Below are 15,813 nucleotides of genomic sequence, written 5' to 3' on the forward strand. Positions count from 1 at the left end.
GACATGACAAGAGCGAGATTCGAACTCGCGCCCTTGTTCCGTGCACAGTGCTACGCTCTCCCTCTGGATTGATCCAATTTGCGGACAAAACACCTGATTCCAGCGCCTTAGACCGCTCGGCCATCTTGCCTTACATGATTTTCTTTTAGGGTATTTGTCAGAGATCTGTGCCACCTCTGCCTATGAACGAGAAAAGCGTGATACGTCGAGGAAACACAAACCTCAACACGCAGACCTACTTGCGCAGGTACCTAGTCAGAAGTCGATCGGTTGACGCGCTCCAGCTCAAAGGATGAGAGGACGGCGGATGAGTAGGGCTCTGCGAGTGCGGCAGAGTAAGTCACAGTGAAGACAGACTAGCATATGACTTACTATATCGGTCCCGGATCTCGGCCAGGTCAGGGAACTCGGTCAGTCGAGCCTAAGCAGCGAAATCCCTGTCCGGTTCTTGTAGTAGTTATACCAGTCGATAGCTGCAATTGAAACGAACACAGCGACATACCTTTTGTCCGAAAATCCCTAGCCGTTCTTGAGCAATGCATGGGGTGCCCGACTAGGGTGCCCGGCCGAGATCCCGACCCGATATAGTACTAATCATGATGACGCGACGTCGCCCAATGATGCGAAGACGACACGTCGACTTGAATTGCCAGTGCGAGGAATACTTGAATACAGATGGGCGAGCGGCGGGCTGGCGGGAGATGGGGAGATGGGGAGATGGGGAGAATGGCATCCATGCATGGTATAAGTACATACAGCGCGTGGGAACACCGTGACCAAGAGAGACATTTAATACTAACATTGGCAGAAGGAGACGTAGAAGAGCAGCGACATTCGAAAACTGTGACGAGTGAAGGAGGGGGCGGATGAGAGACGTGACGTGATAGTTGAAAAGAGAGCAATGTATTGACAGAGAAGGAAGGCATGTTACCATAACAGGAAAGTGTTGTAACAAGGGAGAGTGAGCGCCCGTCTGGGGCGTTGGACGTCCGTTGACTCCCCTTCCGGCATTGAAATATTGAACGCCCAGTACGAGTTTGGCAGCTCGTGCGCGAGAGAGCAACAAACGCGCAGAGACGGACGCGTGGATAGACGGACGCGTGGTGCGTGCGCGCGAAGCTTTGAGAGCGAAGGAAGGCAGAAAAAAGACCAATAAAATGCGCACATGTGGCGACGCTTTCAACGACTTGCAGGGAACTCCATAACAGCACCTGTACCAAACCACAATCATTACCTGGTCAACGTACCCTTGCGCGGCTTCGAAACAAAGAATCATTCATGGCCGTAAACGAAAACCCCGCGCAATCCCGCGCCGTGTTCAATAGTAATACGCCTATAAGCTTACGTGCATGCCAGAAAACGTGTAGGTTAGTATACATCTGCAAAAGTCTCCACGACCGGTACCGTCATCATCATCATCATCATCATCATCATTCATCCAAGCTCACGACCCATGCAGACGCCGACTCCGCGCCTTCTCCAGGGGGTGCATGCTCAGGCTCGAGCCGCTACGATTCGCCTCGTCCGTATCTACGACGGAAGCTAGCGGAATTGACTTTCAGCATCGAACACCGGCAGACGACTCGAAACGTGCTTACGCGAGGAGGACCGCTGACCATCCGCCGCCATCGTCGGGCTAGTAACGCGGGGCACGAAGGCCAAGTTCGGGCTGGCACTGTCAGGCGAAGCTGCGTCCGCCTCCGCGGACTGCAGCGAGTGGAACTGTCGAGGGAGCATGGATCGTCGCCGCTAGAGGGACAGGAACAATGCATCGGTCATCAAAGGATGCCACGCCGTTGGCAGCGATGAGGCGCACCTTCTGTGTGCCGGCAACGTTGACCCCGTCGAGGCTGATCAAGAACCTGCTCTCGTCGACGCGCGTGCATTGTTCCGCGCACTCGACGACCCACGCGATGCCAACGACCAGGGGGCGTGGGTCCTTCAGCAACCTAGCACGCAGTATGTGAGAAGCGGCGCGCAATTGTGTACCCGAACAACTCGCACCGGTAACGCGTGAGCGTGCTCAGCAGCCCGTTCTTGAAGACGACATGCGTGCACGTCTGCCCGACGCGCGTCAAGACCTTCCACAACATCAGCACCCGTCCACCGTCGACCCGCCGCCTCCGCGGAGCCCGCCGCGCACGCGACTCACCTTCGCCCCCATGTCCGCCAACATGTCCACGAACAAGCCCCCCGCGTCGTCCCCGTCGTCCGTCCGCACGTCCACGAACACCGTGCACTCCCTCAGCACGCCGCGCATCCCTCCCTCGTCCTTCCCCTTCCCCTTCCCCTCGCCGGCTTCCTTCTCCTTCCGCCCGGAGACGTGCGCTCCCGAGCCAGACCGCCGCAGCACGCTCGGCGCGCTGCGCGGCTCCGGCCGTTGGCGGAGGTTGAAGTGGTGGAAAGCCGACGGCGGCGCGTGCCGCTTTGCGAGGGCGGGCGAGTCCGTCGAGGGCCCAGCTTGCGGGTCGGTCGACGACGAGGGAACGGGCGTACGTGGGGAGGGCTGGGCAGACTGGGGTTGTGAGCGTGACTCGCGGAAGAGCTTGAGGGCGATGGAGGCGCGCCGGGAGGGGTCGCGCTTGACACTCGTCGGTACGTTCGCAGCGCCCGGTGAAGGGTCTCCTGTACTCGCCTTGTGCGGCAGCGGCGGAGGGGGCATCGACGCGTCCACGACTACCTCTTCCTCGCCGACAATCGACTCAGCTAGCGACCCCGCAGGATTAGCACATACGGACCGGACCGCGTCCGCTCGTTCTCGCTCGACCGCCCGCGCGATGATCGACGCGCCCTCCTCATTCACCGCCTCCTCCTTCTCCTCTCCGACACCGTTCTCGGGCTCAACGCCGCCCTTGACGGGGCTCCCCTCCACAACAGGCAAGCTTGACTTCTTGCTCGCCCGCGGGAAGAGCCGCCTGGCCCCTGGATTACCCCCCCTCCTACCTGCGCCACCGACACCGAACCCACCCTGCTTGCTCGCCGGCGGCGGCAGTATCGACCACGCACTCTTGCCCGGGCTCGACGGCCCCGGTGCGGCGTTCGACGGGCCCGCGCCGCTCGCAGTCGAGGGTTTCCCGAAGGAGAGGTTCCCCCGCGGCTTGCCCGGGACGATCCCGGTGTAGACATTGATCCGTTTCTGCCTCTCTGGCGGACGGCCTCCTGTTCCTGCGCTTGGATTCGGACCCGAGGCCGGTGTCATAGTAGTAGTGGTTGCGGGAGTGGGAGTGGCAGCGGCAGCAGTGGGAGGAGCACGCGTAGCATGCCTCGGCGTCCTGAAAAAGTCACTCACCGTCGCCGCACGCTGCACAGAAGGTGCGCGCACGGGGCCCGCAGCGGCCGAGTTCGGGCGGGGGTGCGACTGAGGCTGGGACGTGTGTGGGTGCGGCTGGGAGGCGGGCGGACGTGCGTAAGTCGGCCGCGCCGTAGACAACCCGTCGCTCGTCGCGGCAGCCTCGGGATGGAAGCCCATGCTCGTGCCAGGCCGTGAGGGCGCGGGCATGCTCAGCTTCTGGAGGGCGAGCGAGAGCGACGACAGCGACGAGTTGAGCGGGGTCCCGTCCGACTGCGTACTCGCATTCGGCGTCCACCCGATCGCAGTCGACGGCTTCGCGTCTGAGCTCGAGCTCGAGCTCGAGGTGGACGGCACGGGCAGGGCGGAGCGCGCCTTCTCCTTTCCCTTGCCTTTCTCGGGCGACGCGGGCGTGGACCGGGCGGCGGAGCTCGCCGTGGGCTGGGCGAAGCTGAACGAGAAGGTGCCCCGCTTGTGGGTGCCCAGTCCGAGCGGCGTTGGCTTGTTCGAGAGGTCCGCCGCGGCTGGTACGGGTTTGGCGGGAGTAAATCCTAGTACATTCCATTAGTCAGTCAGGCCTGCTGTACTTGCATCAAGACAGAGAGAGGGCGCGGGAAAGAGAGCGGGGGAAACGGGAGGCGAGGAGGAGGGAGTCGAGGGCGCAGGGGACGAAGGAAAGAAAGTAAACACGAGAGCGAGAGAGGGAAGGGAAGAGGAGAGAGCGAGAGGGAAGAGAAGAGCGAGAGAGGAGCGGGACGTACGGAGAGGAGCGGGCGTGGACGGCCCTGCAACGGGCTTCGGCGTCGCCTCCACGTCCTTCTTCAAATTCTCCCTCTGGCGGAGCGCTGCTGAGCGTGTCATGCGCCCGCCGAGCGGGATGGGCCCGAGGAGCTGTGCGCGGGCCTTCTCCTGCCGCCTCGACGACGCCTTAGACGGTCTGGCCGGCGAGAGCTTCTTCGAAGACGGCGTCCGGGTCGATGGCATGAAGGACAGACGAGGAAGGCGGCTTGGGCCGGTCGAGGGTGTTGCGGTTACGGACGTCGATGGAAATAAGATGGGCCGTGGCGTGTCGACGTCGGCTTCGCTGGACGGCACGGCGGAGAGCTCACTGGATGGCGCGGGGGTGAGATCGCCGTCGCTGGACGGTCCCGCGACGCCGGGGAGTGCTGGGGTGTCAGTGAGAGGCGTGAGCGGGGACAGTGGCGAGGCAGGCGGCGAGGTGGCTTGTTCCGGGGTAAAAGGACGGCTGGGCACGAGAGATGGTGCATCGTCAGTCGCCAATTGCGCAGGTGGCTCGGGACTCGCGGGTTCGAGCTGTACAGGTGGGAGAGCGGTGAATTGGAGAACGGGCGAGGGCTTGGAGGGCGAGCGGGGCACGCGGGTCAGGTCGATGAGTGGGGCTGACGGCCAGATGGGGACAGACTGCGCACGTCGAAACACAGTCGGCGTGTCCGAGGGAACCATGTCGCGAATAGACGATGCAGACGGCGGTCGGCGTGGCCCGAGCAGCGGAGACCGGTTCTCCTCGTGCTGGTCGTCATGCCTGGCGCGCTTTAATTCCCGCTCGAGTGTGTTGGTGTCCTTGAACGGGGATGAGGGACGCTTCGGCTGCTTGTGCAAAGGAGAGTAGAGAAGGGGTTCAGTTTCAGGGTTGGACTGGGGAGAGAAGAGACGAGGGTCGGTTTCCGGATTGGACTGGGGAGACTGGTTGTTGCGGATAGCCTGGCGGGCATCCTTGAGGGGTGATCGCGCGAGCTGGTTGAGGTCAAAAGCAGGAAGAGCGAGCTGAGAGCGCGTTCGCCGGGAGCTGGTCATCGGGCGGGAGGAAGATGGAGGCGGCGTCGCTTTCGAACCGCCCGGCGCACTCACACGCGCCCGACGCGTCTCTGTTGACGCCTGTTGATGGCGCGTTGATCCCGTGACCACCGCCAGGCGGTGTGGCGCAAACAAAGTGCCAGTGCCCGTTATGCTACTTGGTAGATGCTCGTCTCATGCAGGCACCCAGCCGTCCGAGTCCATCCTCAATTCTTGTTGCCAATGGTCACTCCCTTGCCAGTGATGCTCCCATTGAACACCAGTTGCAGACGTTATAGTGACGAGATTGTACACGCAATCTTCTCACTTAGCGATGGGTCATTGAAACAGGGTAGATCGTGCAGTCATTACATAGGATGAAAGCGAAAAAGGCAGGGCTAGTAGTGCCAAACAGAATCGTCAGCTTGAGCTAAGCAGGAACGGATGCGTGCCATCAGGACTGGCCAGCCAGTGCCGTGTGACAGTAAATTAGTGCGGAAGTGGAGGAGGGAACGGCGAAAGCAGAAGTGTATGTCCATTTGCTTGGAGAGCACGCCCGTAATCCGCTGACCCGCCGATTTGGATCCGCCGTTGACCTGGCACAGACTCAGACTACCCTGAGTACAGTACAGCCTGAACGAGGGTCACCGTGAAGCTCAGCTCGAGCTTGACTCGCCAGGTGTCGGACGGGGACACTATGCTCATATTCTACGGCAAGCTGTTTGGAGACAAGAGCTGACCGCCGGAACCGCGTGAGATGTATGCAGCTAGATTGCGGAATCGTGTGCTTGCAGGTGCGCAAAGGTTGGAGGACAAGGACCGGCGTTCGCTCAGACAAGGCGAAAGGGCGAGCCGCTGTCTCAAACACTGACATGACACTTGTCGGCTTTGGTCTGCGATGGAGACTAACACTGACACACCTTCCGTCAATACCATATATGCTGTCTCGGGGATGTTGGTCGAGAATCCAAGTTCCATATTATTCAGTGGCCAAATTTCTCCGGATAGACTTGGCCTATGGATCGCAGTTAAATATAATGGAGAGTTGGTGACATACACGTCCGTGTGAGGAGTTACTTAGAGTCCTACCCACAGAGTGGCACAGACGAAACAGACGAGGCATGACCAGTGCATTTTGTGATCCGCAGTTTGAGACGTGTTCAAAACGTACCTGAGAATTTTTGCGCACTGCAAACCGGCAACAGCGCACCGAAACGCGAGCCTAGTAGGTCTTTCACGTTAAGTCGTCTATGAGACGCGATAGTAACGCTTCGCTCGTGGCCGCACCACCACCCAGTCGGCCAGGACTGTTATGGACAGCTTAAGCCGTGAAGCAGCCACCTCAGAATCAGTCTCCTGTAACTTTAGCATGAGCATTCAGTTATGTATTCAAGGTGCGACCTGCCTACAATGCCACCAACTGGGTCGAGGGTGACCGGTGAGCGGCCGTATCGACCGGCAATAAGATGTGGCATCTGTTAATGCCACGGAAGACCATATGAAGGCGTTCGCCTCGCCATCGAGACAGTGGCGGACCGCTTGAAAGAACGGTTGCTTATTTGATTTTGTATGCCCGGCACGACGCCCAGGATATGGCACGCAAACACGTTCACCCCGCTACAGCACGTCAAAGCTGCATATATGCGTAGATTTAAGGATAGGGTGCCAACGGTCTTGCACTACATATATCGTATTGAGTTTATGCGACATTGCAGATGACATACAAGAGCCCGACGTCTCGAAGACAACCCTCCAATGCACCTGCTATAGAAGATGTAGGTCAGTAAAGGAACATACACAATCAAAGCAACAAGATCAGAGGTGTCAAGTCTGGAGCCCGCCCTGCAACGCGGACGCTGCAGGTATACTCCTTGAAGAAATTCAAAAAGTTTGAAGCATCACAAGGGAACCGTGTCAACGCGTGCACTCACCAAATTTTACAACTCACGCCGCACACCGTACATACAGCCATGAGAACAGCGAATGTTCCGAGAGGAGAAAAATAAAGACAGGTGTGTCGCGCCGAATGAGAGTAAGCCCCATTCCGTTGACGAGCAGCAAGGTGCCCGCAATCGCATAACTATGTCTATGAGCAACGCATCGCCCGACCACAAGCCACGCACCCGAGCAACCGACGTGCTCATATCTTCGCACCTCGGCGCCGTCACCGAGCACACGACCGCAAGTCGCGCGGCAGACGGGAGAGAGCTAGCAGGGGTGCTCACCAGGCAAGCAGCCCGCGCAAAGCCTTTCCCTCCGTCCTCGTCCGGTCCCGCCGTGCTTGGGGGCGGCCGCTTTCCACCAGTTGAACGAGGGTTGAGTCTGCATCTCCGGGGACTTTCCCCACAGCTGGAAGAAGAGAGCGCGAGGCTCCCTGTGCGTGAGCTGCGACGGCGATTCTTCAGACGGCGCGACGGTGAAAAGAAAGAAAATGCGCGAGAAATTCGGGGGTCTATGCGCGTCTTCGATCTCCGCTCAAATCTCGGCAGCGGGGTGGCGGTGGCGTACGCTCGACCCTCAGCCTCATCCTGCTCTTACTTTCTTACTCTCACCATCGGTTTGTTTCGTCTTGAACTTGCTGCTGTCATGTCCTCAACCGACCGCGGAGGCAAGCCAGTGGACGAATCATCAAACTCGGCGCCGGCCAGGCCGTACCCGATCTTCTGGTCACAGTTCCCGTCGGTCAAGATTGTCCGCCAGGCGAAAGGTGCGACGTCTCGTTCTGCTGCTCGGTGACATTGACATATATCCCACAGGCACGCACTCGCCGAAGGTAGACGAGCGGTGCTTCACCTACTGCTCCCAGAGCGTACGCGGTCGCCTGGAACAGCGCGAGCCCTGGTGCCGAACCTTCTGCATCCGTCGCGTCTTCGCGCACGAAGTTCAGCGCGCCATCACCGCGCACGAAGGCAAGCCCGCGCCCGCGCCAGCCCGGTACCCGCTCCCACCAGAGGGCCAGCGCATCCCGTCCCTGCTGTACATCCTCATCGGCGAGACACCGGAGGGCCAGGAGGGCCACGCGCGGCAGCACGACGACGTGCGGTACTGGGAGGAGGGCTACTACGTCTGGTTCAGCAAGAGTCGCTGGGCGACGCAGGAGAAGCTTGACCTCATGATGCACAACATCGAGCGTCAGGCGCAGTGGGACAAGTACAAGCAGGACCGGACCGACGCGTGGCAGCAGCAGCAACAGGAGCAGGCGCGCGGGGGTCAACAACCCAAGGAGGACGCGCAAGTAGATAAGAGTCGGGCACTGGCATCGGCAAGGAGACCGTTTCCCGACATGAGGTGTGTTTCCCCTTCGTCCCCTCTTACCAGAGTTGTGCCATGTACTTTCATCCGACCATGCCGACGGAGCTCATTCACGGTTGGGACTCAATCGGTGATGCAGTGGTGGATTCCCGCAAACCATTTCATGCTGCTTTCAGCAAGCAAACGATTGATAGACCGTTCCGCACAACACGCACAGAAGGGCAGGACGGCCCTTGGCGCGATGCAACCACGAGCTGTGGTCAGGCGGGATTGTTCGAGGTCTTAACGGAGCTCGAGAAAGGATTGCACAACGGTATCCTCCGAAAGTTTATGCTTCCTAGTGCAGGGTAATGTGCCTGTTCTGCACCACCGCAGCCCAGCCGATCTCTGCGTGCGTCCTGCGGTCTATAGATCTTGCTGTAAGCAGGGGCCCGGTGGAGCAATTCATGAGCGGTGACCAAGATCACCCCGAGGTCCAGCGGAGAGGACTGCTCGCACTGTCTCTGCACTCAATCATTATCGGGAAGTGGGTGTTCGCGTCGCCCGAGCGCAATCCGATACCAATGCCTGTACTTCGCAAGAATGCCGGTCAATATCTCCTTTACTATTTGTCGACTTCGGAGCGCTCTGAGTATCACTGCATACTGACGATGACCTCTAGTGGCCAGTCAATCCTCCTGCCCATGCCTCCACCCTTCCCCTCCATCTGGGAGCAGATCGACCGGCTACTCGCGCCCTCACATAAATTGCTCACGCTCACACACGAGACGCTGCACTCGGGCGACCAGCTCAAGTTCGCGGGCCGCATCGTCGAGAAGGCGCAGACGGCGGAGCCATTCGTGCTCGCGCGCAATGTCTGTACGCGCATGTGGGACAAGTGGAAGAAGGGCCCGCCGGACGACACCGCGTAGACGAGGAAGAGGGATGCAAGTGTAAGCTACAATACGGCCGGGATACGGACATATAGAGGTATCGATATACAACACAGAGCAGAGCGATAAATAATGCGGAAGGTCGTGCAGGTGGGTACGCTGTCATGCCCGTCCACGAGGTCCCATCTCAATCATAGCAAGTCAGAACGACAGTAAGCAGCAGCAATCGCACAGCGTGAGAGTGATCTTCCTCCTTCCTTCCTTCTCCCCATCCCCGTCGGGCCCGCCAAGCCCTTCTCCTCGCCCCTCCTTGCACCCAGATAACCCATTACTTCCCCCGCGATCGCACGCTCCTCGCATCCCCGTCCGGCACAAACTCCGCACCAAACTCGAGCGGGGGCAGCGGGGCGAGTGGGGGAAGCTGGCGAGGCATGGACCGCTCGCTCATCACGCTGCTCGACCGTGTGCGCGTGCCCGCGCTGAGGCTCGATTGCCGGCTGACCGCGCCCGCCTGCACGAACGGCGACGCGGGGAGCGGCCGGAGCGCGGGGCTGTCGCGCTTCCTGACGATCGGCGGGAGGTGCTGGTGCGACTGGGCTTCGTGCTGGGTGTGTGACTGAGACTGAGAGTGTGGCCGTGCGCCGGCGGGCGCGCCGGGGACGGGGAGCGGCCGGATGGGGCGCGCGGAGGGCGGGGGCGAGAGCGGGGACGGCGAGCCCGTGAACGGCGGCGGGCTACGCTCGAGCTGCATGCTCCTCCGGCGCTGCCACGTCGACGGGCCCGCCTCGCCGTACTCTGGGATGCGTGGCTGGATGCCCGCATGCGTCGCGCCGTGGCTGGGCGTGCCGGATCGCGTCACAGTCCCGTGCGACGCGGAGTGACTGCCCTGGGTGGCTGCGGCAGATGAGGGGTGGCGGTGGCGCAGCTCGGTCGTGCTCATGCTCATGCGGCGGGCAGCGTCGGTCGGACGCTCCGTGGGCGACAGGTCGGGTATCGGTGCGAGCGAGACGGAGCTCGCACGCGAGCGGGACGCAGGGACGGCCAGGGAGGGGTATCGGTGCGTGCTCGTGGACGCGTGCGCGGACTGCGTGCCTGAGAGGAGGCTGGTCTGGAAGGCGGCGGTGAGCGGGACGGCCGTCGTCGTCGACGAGCGGGGCGATAGGTGATGGCAGAGGGCGCGGTATGACTGGCGGTGACGCTCGGGCGTCGTCTGGTTGTGCTGCCGCGGAAGTTTGGTTCGTATTGATCAGGCGAGGACGGCGGCGATGGTAGTTGCCGCAATGGGGGCGGACCGGCGCTGGGGGTGCCATCCTCGATGAGGGGCTCCATGCCTGTGCGCGCGGTGCCCGGCCGGGAACGGCTCGCACCCCTGGACATGGTGAAGACGGGCGAGACGGGGCTGAGGGGGTACATGCCAACATGGAGGGCAGCGTCCGAGCTGGTTGCGGGCATAGATGAGTACGACCCTCCTCCAGGAGCTGTGCTGGCGCCAATCTTGGACGGGAGCCCCGGGGGCGTCGGACTGAGTTTCAACGCCCCCGCTGACATTTGGGCGTCGTCGACCTCCTGTTGCCGTCCCGTGTCGCCGCGGTCCATGTCCGGGTCGTCGAGGCCGGGGTGCGAGGTGGTGGCGGCGTCGGTGCGGAAGGAGTATAGGCCGGCCTCTTGAAGTGAATCAACGCTTGTGTTCTTCGAGCGGAGATCTGACCAGCTTATGGTCGACACTGGATCGATGAGGGGCAGGAGCACGTCCGGACCGGCTGGGATCTCGAGCTGCTGCATCTTTTGATGACGGGAAGATGATCGCCGAGAAGGAAGTATTCCACTCTCCACGTCCTCCCGGCCGCCCATACGCCTGCGCCTCCGCCCTTGGCGCCGCGCAACGGGAACGACAACGACCACGAGCAGAGCGATCAGCGCCATCCCGCCCAAAACGCCCAGCACAACGCCGCTGTTGACTGAGCGCGTCTGCCCATCTCCGGGAGCCTAATGGCGAGCTGATTAGCGCTGTCTCTTCTCGGACGTGAAACTCGGACTCACGCAGTTTGCGCATTCGGGTCTGATCATGGACGTAAACGGTCGTAAGTACTTACAAAGACGCGTTGTCTGGCCTCGTGAGTGCTGCGATAATCGTTGTGGGCGACGTGAAGAAGAGTGAGGAGATGCGGCGTGCGCTGGACACGCCCTCTATAGGTGCTACGACGCTCGGCCCCCCACTCGCCACTCGCCACCGAGACCCACCTGCATGTAAGCGCATGACGCTACCTACACTTGCTCACCTCCACGCGAAGGGCGCGCGAGTAGAGATGGAGCAGAGCTACAGCAGGCGCCGCAGCCCAGTGGTGTGTTCCCATAACAGGCAGCTGTTGTTCTCACCGCGAGCATATCTACCAGACGCACACTGCATGGGCAGCGGCCAACTGCAGGTGTCCCGTTCTGCGGCTCATGACCACGCGCACGCCGGCGAACGTCCGACATCACGCCAGTCAGAGAAGGTTTTCGGCCTGGCAGATTATCGTCGCATCGGTATGCACGCGTCTCACAGCGAAGCAAAGCCTATAGTCGCAGAACTGATTCAGTTGAGCATATGATGATGGACTGCGTCGCCAGCGGACACTGACCTTGTGGGTGGACGGGTGAGTCCATCCGCCCGCGACTCGCAGCATCAGCGAAACCCTCTCCTTCGTCCGTGATGAACAGTCTCAAAAGCGCCATATCAGGGCAATTAGAAGTCTCCCCGGCCACGCACAACCCAGCAGAACCGTCCAGCGTGGCCTGTGCATCGCCTCGCCACGCTCTCATCACATCCTGGAATCTTTGTTCATCAAGGGCGTGGCCAATCAGCGATCACAGAAAGGTCAGTCAACGTGACCGCGGAGAATGTACTTACTGTATAACAGGGACATCGAGACCGCTGGACGCACTTCTCGCACTGACTTTGCAAAGAAGCCCGTCGAGCCCGAGGGTCGGAATGAGGTGTGTTCCACATGACTTCTGCTGCTCGATTGACAGGTAATTTCCCGTCGATGCCAGCGCGTAGGAATCGCAGTGCGCGTGCTGTGTTCTATGTGCACGAGATACACGTAGAATCTGGCTTCCACCGAAGGCAGACCGCAATGACGGTGTCTCGTTCAACGATAACTAGTCGTGTTCGTGATACACGCAGCAGGTTGTAGTCCGACGTGGCAGGGCGCTTGCAACCCGAAGCCCTGCAATCTGCATTCTGGGATGTTCAGAGGGACGCCCAGGAAAGCGGACAGCGGTAGTCAAGCAACTGCTGAATGAGGCCCCGAATGGGAGCACCCATCTGATTTCCCCAGCAGTGTGGAATTGGGAACCTGGCATCTCTTCAACATATCCGCGGCTTGGGCAGCAACTTCTCTCCTCGACAAGGTAGTCACGAGAGCAAGCAGAATAGGCATCGCCCTGACAATACACTCCTTCGTATGCATGTATGAGGAAGCCACACCTTCCGCCGGGAGGTCAGGACCACTGAATCAAACCTCTGATAGCATCCGCTCGCCAGACTCCATTTCCTTCAAGTGGTATACCTGAGCCAACCGAAGCTCACACGCCCGTCACTTCCAGCAGATACTCTAACGGAAGACATCACCATGAGTCAAGAAGCTATCGTCGGACGCACACCAGCGGCACTCACCTCTCGTCAGCTCAAATGCAGCAAACGTACTCGCGGCGGCAGGTATGCTTCACAGACGCGCATGAGTATCACGCCACAGCCCGTAATCACACTTCGTACCTTCGCAGGACTACGCAGATAGATGAGCACGGACAGTCAATCAGCGCAACGCTCGTGCTGCTCATCGATGGAACACGTACGCGACGGAGAAAGCCCACGAAACAGCCCGGTCCTGCAGGAAGTGAACGTTTCAGCGCAAGGAGGCCGCATCAAGACACAGGGACGCCCACCATCCACTCTCCAATACAATGGTCTTCAGCTCGCGTGCAATGTATTGGACCGGCGTACCCGTGGGCGGCGTCGCCCGGAGCTGTACGCGGGACTTGACGACATCTGCGCAACGCGTCAGCGGGGTGATGCTTGAATACACGCGGGGGATCATCACCACCCACCCAACGGATAGCACGCCAGCCAATATGCAATCTGCACCCCGGTCAGCTAGGTGTCCCGACGAGCGACGGGCGACTCACCCCGCCCGTAGAGCCGCTCGCGAGCAGGGCCCACACCGGGATCTGGCTCCCATACCTCTGCGTGAAGTTGCGCTTCGAAAACTCAAACGCTGGGAATAGATAATCAGACGGTCGCCGCACAGGTACGGCTCGCATCCACCCGGTCGAACTCACCAGTATAAAACCTGCATCACGCCGCGCGTGTGATCTCGAGAGCTCAGCGGGGCAGAACACCGCGGAGCACCGGCGCAACTCACCCAGCATAGGCCGGAATCTCCCTCGCCACAGTTACCTGCCGTGGACCATCATCGCTCAATAAGCTCCGTCGAGGACCAAGATATCAACGAGATGCGCGCACCCAATACCCGCGCATGACGCCCTTCCTGAGCCCCCACTCCTGCCACATCTCGCGCATGACGGCGCGCAACCGCTTGTCGCCTGGCGTACCGTACTGGCCCTGCATCCGCACTTTGAACATCTCCACTGCGACAACGGCGCCAATTACGGTCAGTTCTCCTCGCATCCCGCGAAGAGGGCCGCACGCACCTGGGCTGGCGAGGATCGCGTTTGCCGCACCAGCGAGCGCGCCGGCGGCCGCGATTTCCTTGAGGGACAGCTGGGGGAACGGCGAGATGATCCGCTTCGAGACGCCGTACGCGGCGAACAGGAGCGAGTTCACACCTGCGATGCCGACGAGCGGGCTCGCCATGCCTGCAATCGTTCGGTCACTGCGTTAGGCGATCATTGACTGCATCAGATCTCCGGCGACGGACCTTTGTAGAGCGCGAAGAAGCCCTCCTTGCGAACCGTCTGCGCGAGAATGTCCATGGGCCCTTTCTGAGTGGAGTTAGCAGTCGGGCTCGCACGCGTCATTTGTCTGATAGAGCGGTATCTCCAAGGGGACCTCTGGGGAAGACAGTCTCGTATGTGCCACCAGGGAGAGCGGCGCAAAAGATCGAAGAGTATGTCTGGACTGGCGAGAGTCCGTAAGACGTCATGCACGATTCAAGACCAGATACTCATCGTCCTGCGAGTGCGGACGCTGATCATGCATCCCATAGGTCAACCGCGGCGGTCATCTTCATTTCACTCATCACCTGCAACAGTCCTACCGCAGGCATAGACTCGGATTGCATCGACATGAGACGGACAGAGAGGAAGGGGACATGCGCTGACTGGGCATACGCATCCAACGACAGGTGGAATGCGTCAACGCACAGACAACCGCCGCAGATACATCTCTGCCACTGGAATGATAGGGTGGTCAACAGTGTCCCATTCTCTCGGTACCCTTGACATCCGCGCCAGGAAGTGTCTTCCTAGTCCACCCCGCTTAGACAATCCAGACCACTAAATTGCTACTGCCTTCCTCGTACGGATAAATGAGATAAAGAAAGACAACTCACAAACATACCCTCTGTCACGCGAGGACGGTGGGCGTAAGTCCGGGGTTACTCGCGTACGCATATAAGCAGAGGCACTGAACTCGGGGCGATCTGCGCACGCGTCTTGACCGTGTCCAGCGGTTGTCCGACCAGCACTTGAGCTGCGCCTCCAACGCTGCCTGCTAGCAGCTCGTTCACCGTTTGTAGATCCATCGCTTCCGCTCAGGATAAATGAGTCAGACGATAGAAGCAGCAAGATATCGAGGCGTGTAGACTCGGAGAAACGAGTTCGAACCAAACGTGTAGATCAGTCCAAAGCAAGGGTGTCGTAGAGTTGCAGACCAGCTGGGGCAAGTCGTCCTTGTGGGCTAGTTATGGTGGAAGCTACCCGCCTGCTTGCCAGTGTCGCGGCTGGTGAGAGGCAGCTCAGAGCAGTTCAACAGCATTTCGACCTGATTTCGACTGAATGACGATTCAGGCATGCGATGTGGCGGAATCAGCGGTGTTGAGGGTCTCACTGCCACTCAATTCTTGTGAACAAAGTCTTTGGGGGCCGCCGCTGAGCTATTTTTCCCACAGTCAGTGAAGCAAATTGCGGAATACAATGGATCCTAATCTCCTTGTAAGCAGGTAAGTAAGCGAGTACAGGACTGCGATCCTCATCCGTGACCATGTCTCTCCAGACAACCACTGCGCAAAAGCCATCTTCGAACTGGCTCGCTTTGAAGAAGGTACTGATTTGTGAAGGCAAATGAGTCTTCTCTCTTTAACAATCCTCGTTCGTCCAGCGATTGCCCATAGCACCATCCACATCCGACTCGAGCAAGTCTGCAACACCACCGCCCAAGAAGAAGCGGAAAACTTGGCATGAAAGTGAACGGGCACCCGACGTCTCCTTTGTTCGCGGACAGATGCCGCTTCTGCTCGTTCCATCACCCCTACTCCATCCATAGCGGCAGACGATGAGGACCACGGTGGAGACTCAAAGTCCGTCCTCCGCAAGATGATCGCAGGCGAACTCAAATACTCCCCACCCACCAACTGTGAGCACGCATGCTTCACACCTTCCAAACTA

The 15,813-nt window shown here is 59.9% G+C and overlaps 5 protein-coding genes and 1 non-coding gene across 6 annotated transcripts; 2 read left to right on the forward strand and 4 right to left on the reverse strand.

The window, feature by feature from the left end:
• Nucleotides 1-4: 4 nt before the first annotated feature.
• B0H18DRAFT_t129 lies at nt 5-130 on the reverse strand. Its single transcript has one exon. It is a non-coding gene; the product is annotated as a tRNA-Leu (tRNA).
• Nucleotides 131-1,678: 1,548 nt separating this feature from the next.
• B0H18DRAFT_882571 (uncharacterized protein) lies at nt 1,679-2,260 on the reverse strand (the record flags this gene model as incomplete). The annotated part of the gene is made up of 3 exons (XM_048040916.1): nt 1,679-1,949; nt 2,005-2,081; nt 2,153-2,260. The coding sequence occupies 3 exons, from the start codon at nt 2,258-2,260 to the stop codon at nt 1,679-1,681; spliced, it is 456 nt and encodes a 151-aa protein (XP_047889144.1).
• Nucleotides 2,261-7,033: 4,773 nt separating this feature from the next.
• On the forward strand, nt 7,034-7,599 carry B0H18DRAFT_1030073 (uncharacterized protein; the record flags this gene model as incomplete). Its single annotated transcript, XM_048030010.1, has 1 exon — nt 7,034-7,599. A coding segment is annotated over exon 1 (202 nt), but the record flags the coding sequence as incomplete, so codon positions are not given.
• A 70-nt stretch (nt 7,600-7,669) lies between these two features.
• On the forward strand, nt 7,670-9,496 carry B0H18DRAFT_1030086 (uncharacterized protein; the record flags this gene model as incomplete). The annotated part of the gene is made up of 3 exons (XM_048030011.1): nt 7,670-7,790; nt 7,840-8,371; nt 8,997-9,496. 3 exons carry the CDS (start codon nt 7,670-7,672, stop codon nt 9,244-9,246), a joined length of 903 nt encoding a protein of 300 aa, XP_047889146.1. The 3' UTR covers nt 9,247-9,496.
• Nucleotides 9,497-9,535: 39 nt separating this feature from the next.
• Nucleotides 9,536-11,274, reverse strand: B0H18DRAFT_1122888 (uncharacterized protein; the record flags this gene model as incomplete). Its single annotated transcript, XM_048034601.1, has 3 exons — nt 9,536-10,315; nt 10,405-11,193; nt 11,248-11,274. 3 exons carry the CDS (start codon nt 11,272-11,274, stop codon nt 9,536-9,538), a joined length of 1,596 nt encoding a protein of 531 aa, XP_047889147.1.
• A 1,389-nt stretch (nt 11,275-12,663) lies between these two features.
• On the reverse strand, nt 12,664-15,234 carry B0H18DRAFT_661511 (mitochondrial carrier). Its single transcript, XM_048039016.1, has 14 exons — nt 14,840-15,234; nt 14,760-14,770; nt 14,127-14,190; nt 13,900-14,064; nt 13,712-13,836; nt 13,611-13,645; nt 13,528-13,538; nt 13,375-13,463; nt 13,297-13,327; nt 13,135-13,237; nt 13,045-13,076; nt 12,965-12,974; nt 12,866-12,912; nt 12,664-12,803 (listed from the first exon to the last, which is right to left on the reverse strand). The coding sequence occupies exons 1-14, from the start codon at nt 14,949-14,951 to the stop codon at nt 12,775-12,777; spliced, it is 864 nt and encodes a 287-aa protein (XP_047889148.1). The 5' UTR covers nt 14,952-15,234; the 3' UTR covers nt 12,664-12,774.
• Nucleotides 15,235-15,813: the final 579 nt, after the last annotated feature.

Source organism: Fomitopsis serialis (genome assembly GCF_022376445.1).
Source record: "Fomitopsis serialis strain Sig1Antser10 chromosome Unknown B0H18scaffold_85, whole genome shotgun sequence".
Classification (NCBI taxonomy): Eukaryota; Fungi; Basidiomycota; class Agaricomycetes; order Polyporales; family Fomitopsidaceae; genus Fomitopsis; species Fomitopsis serialis.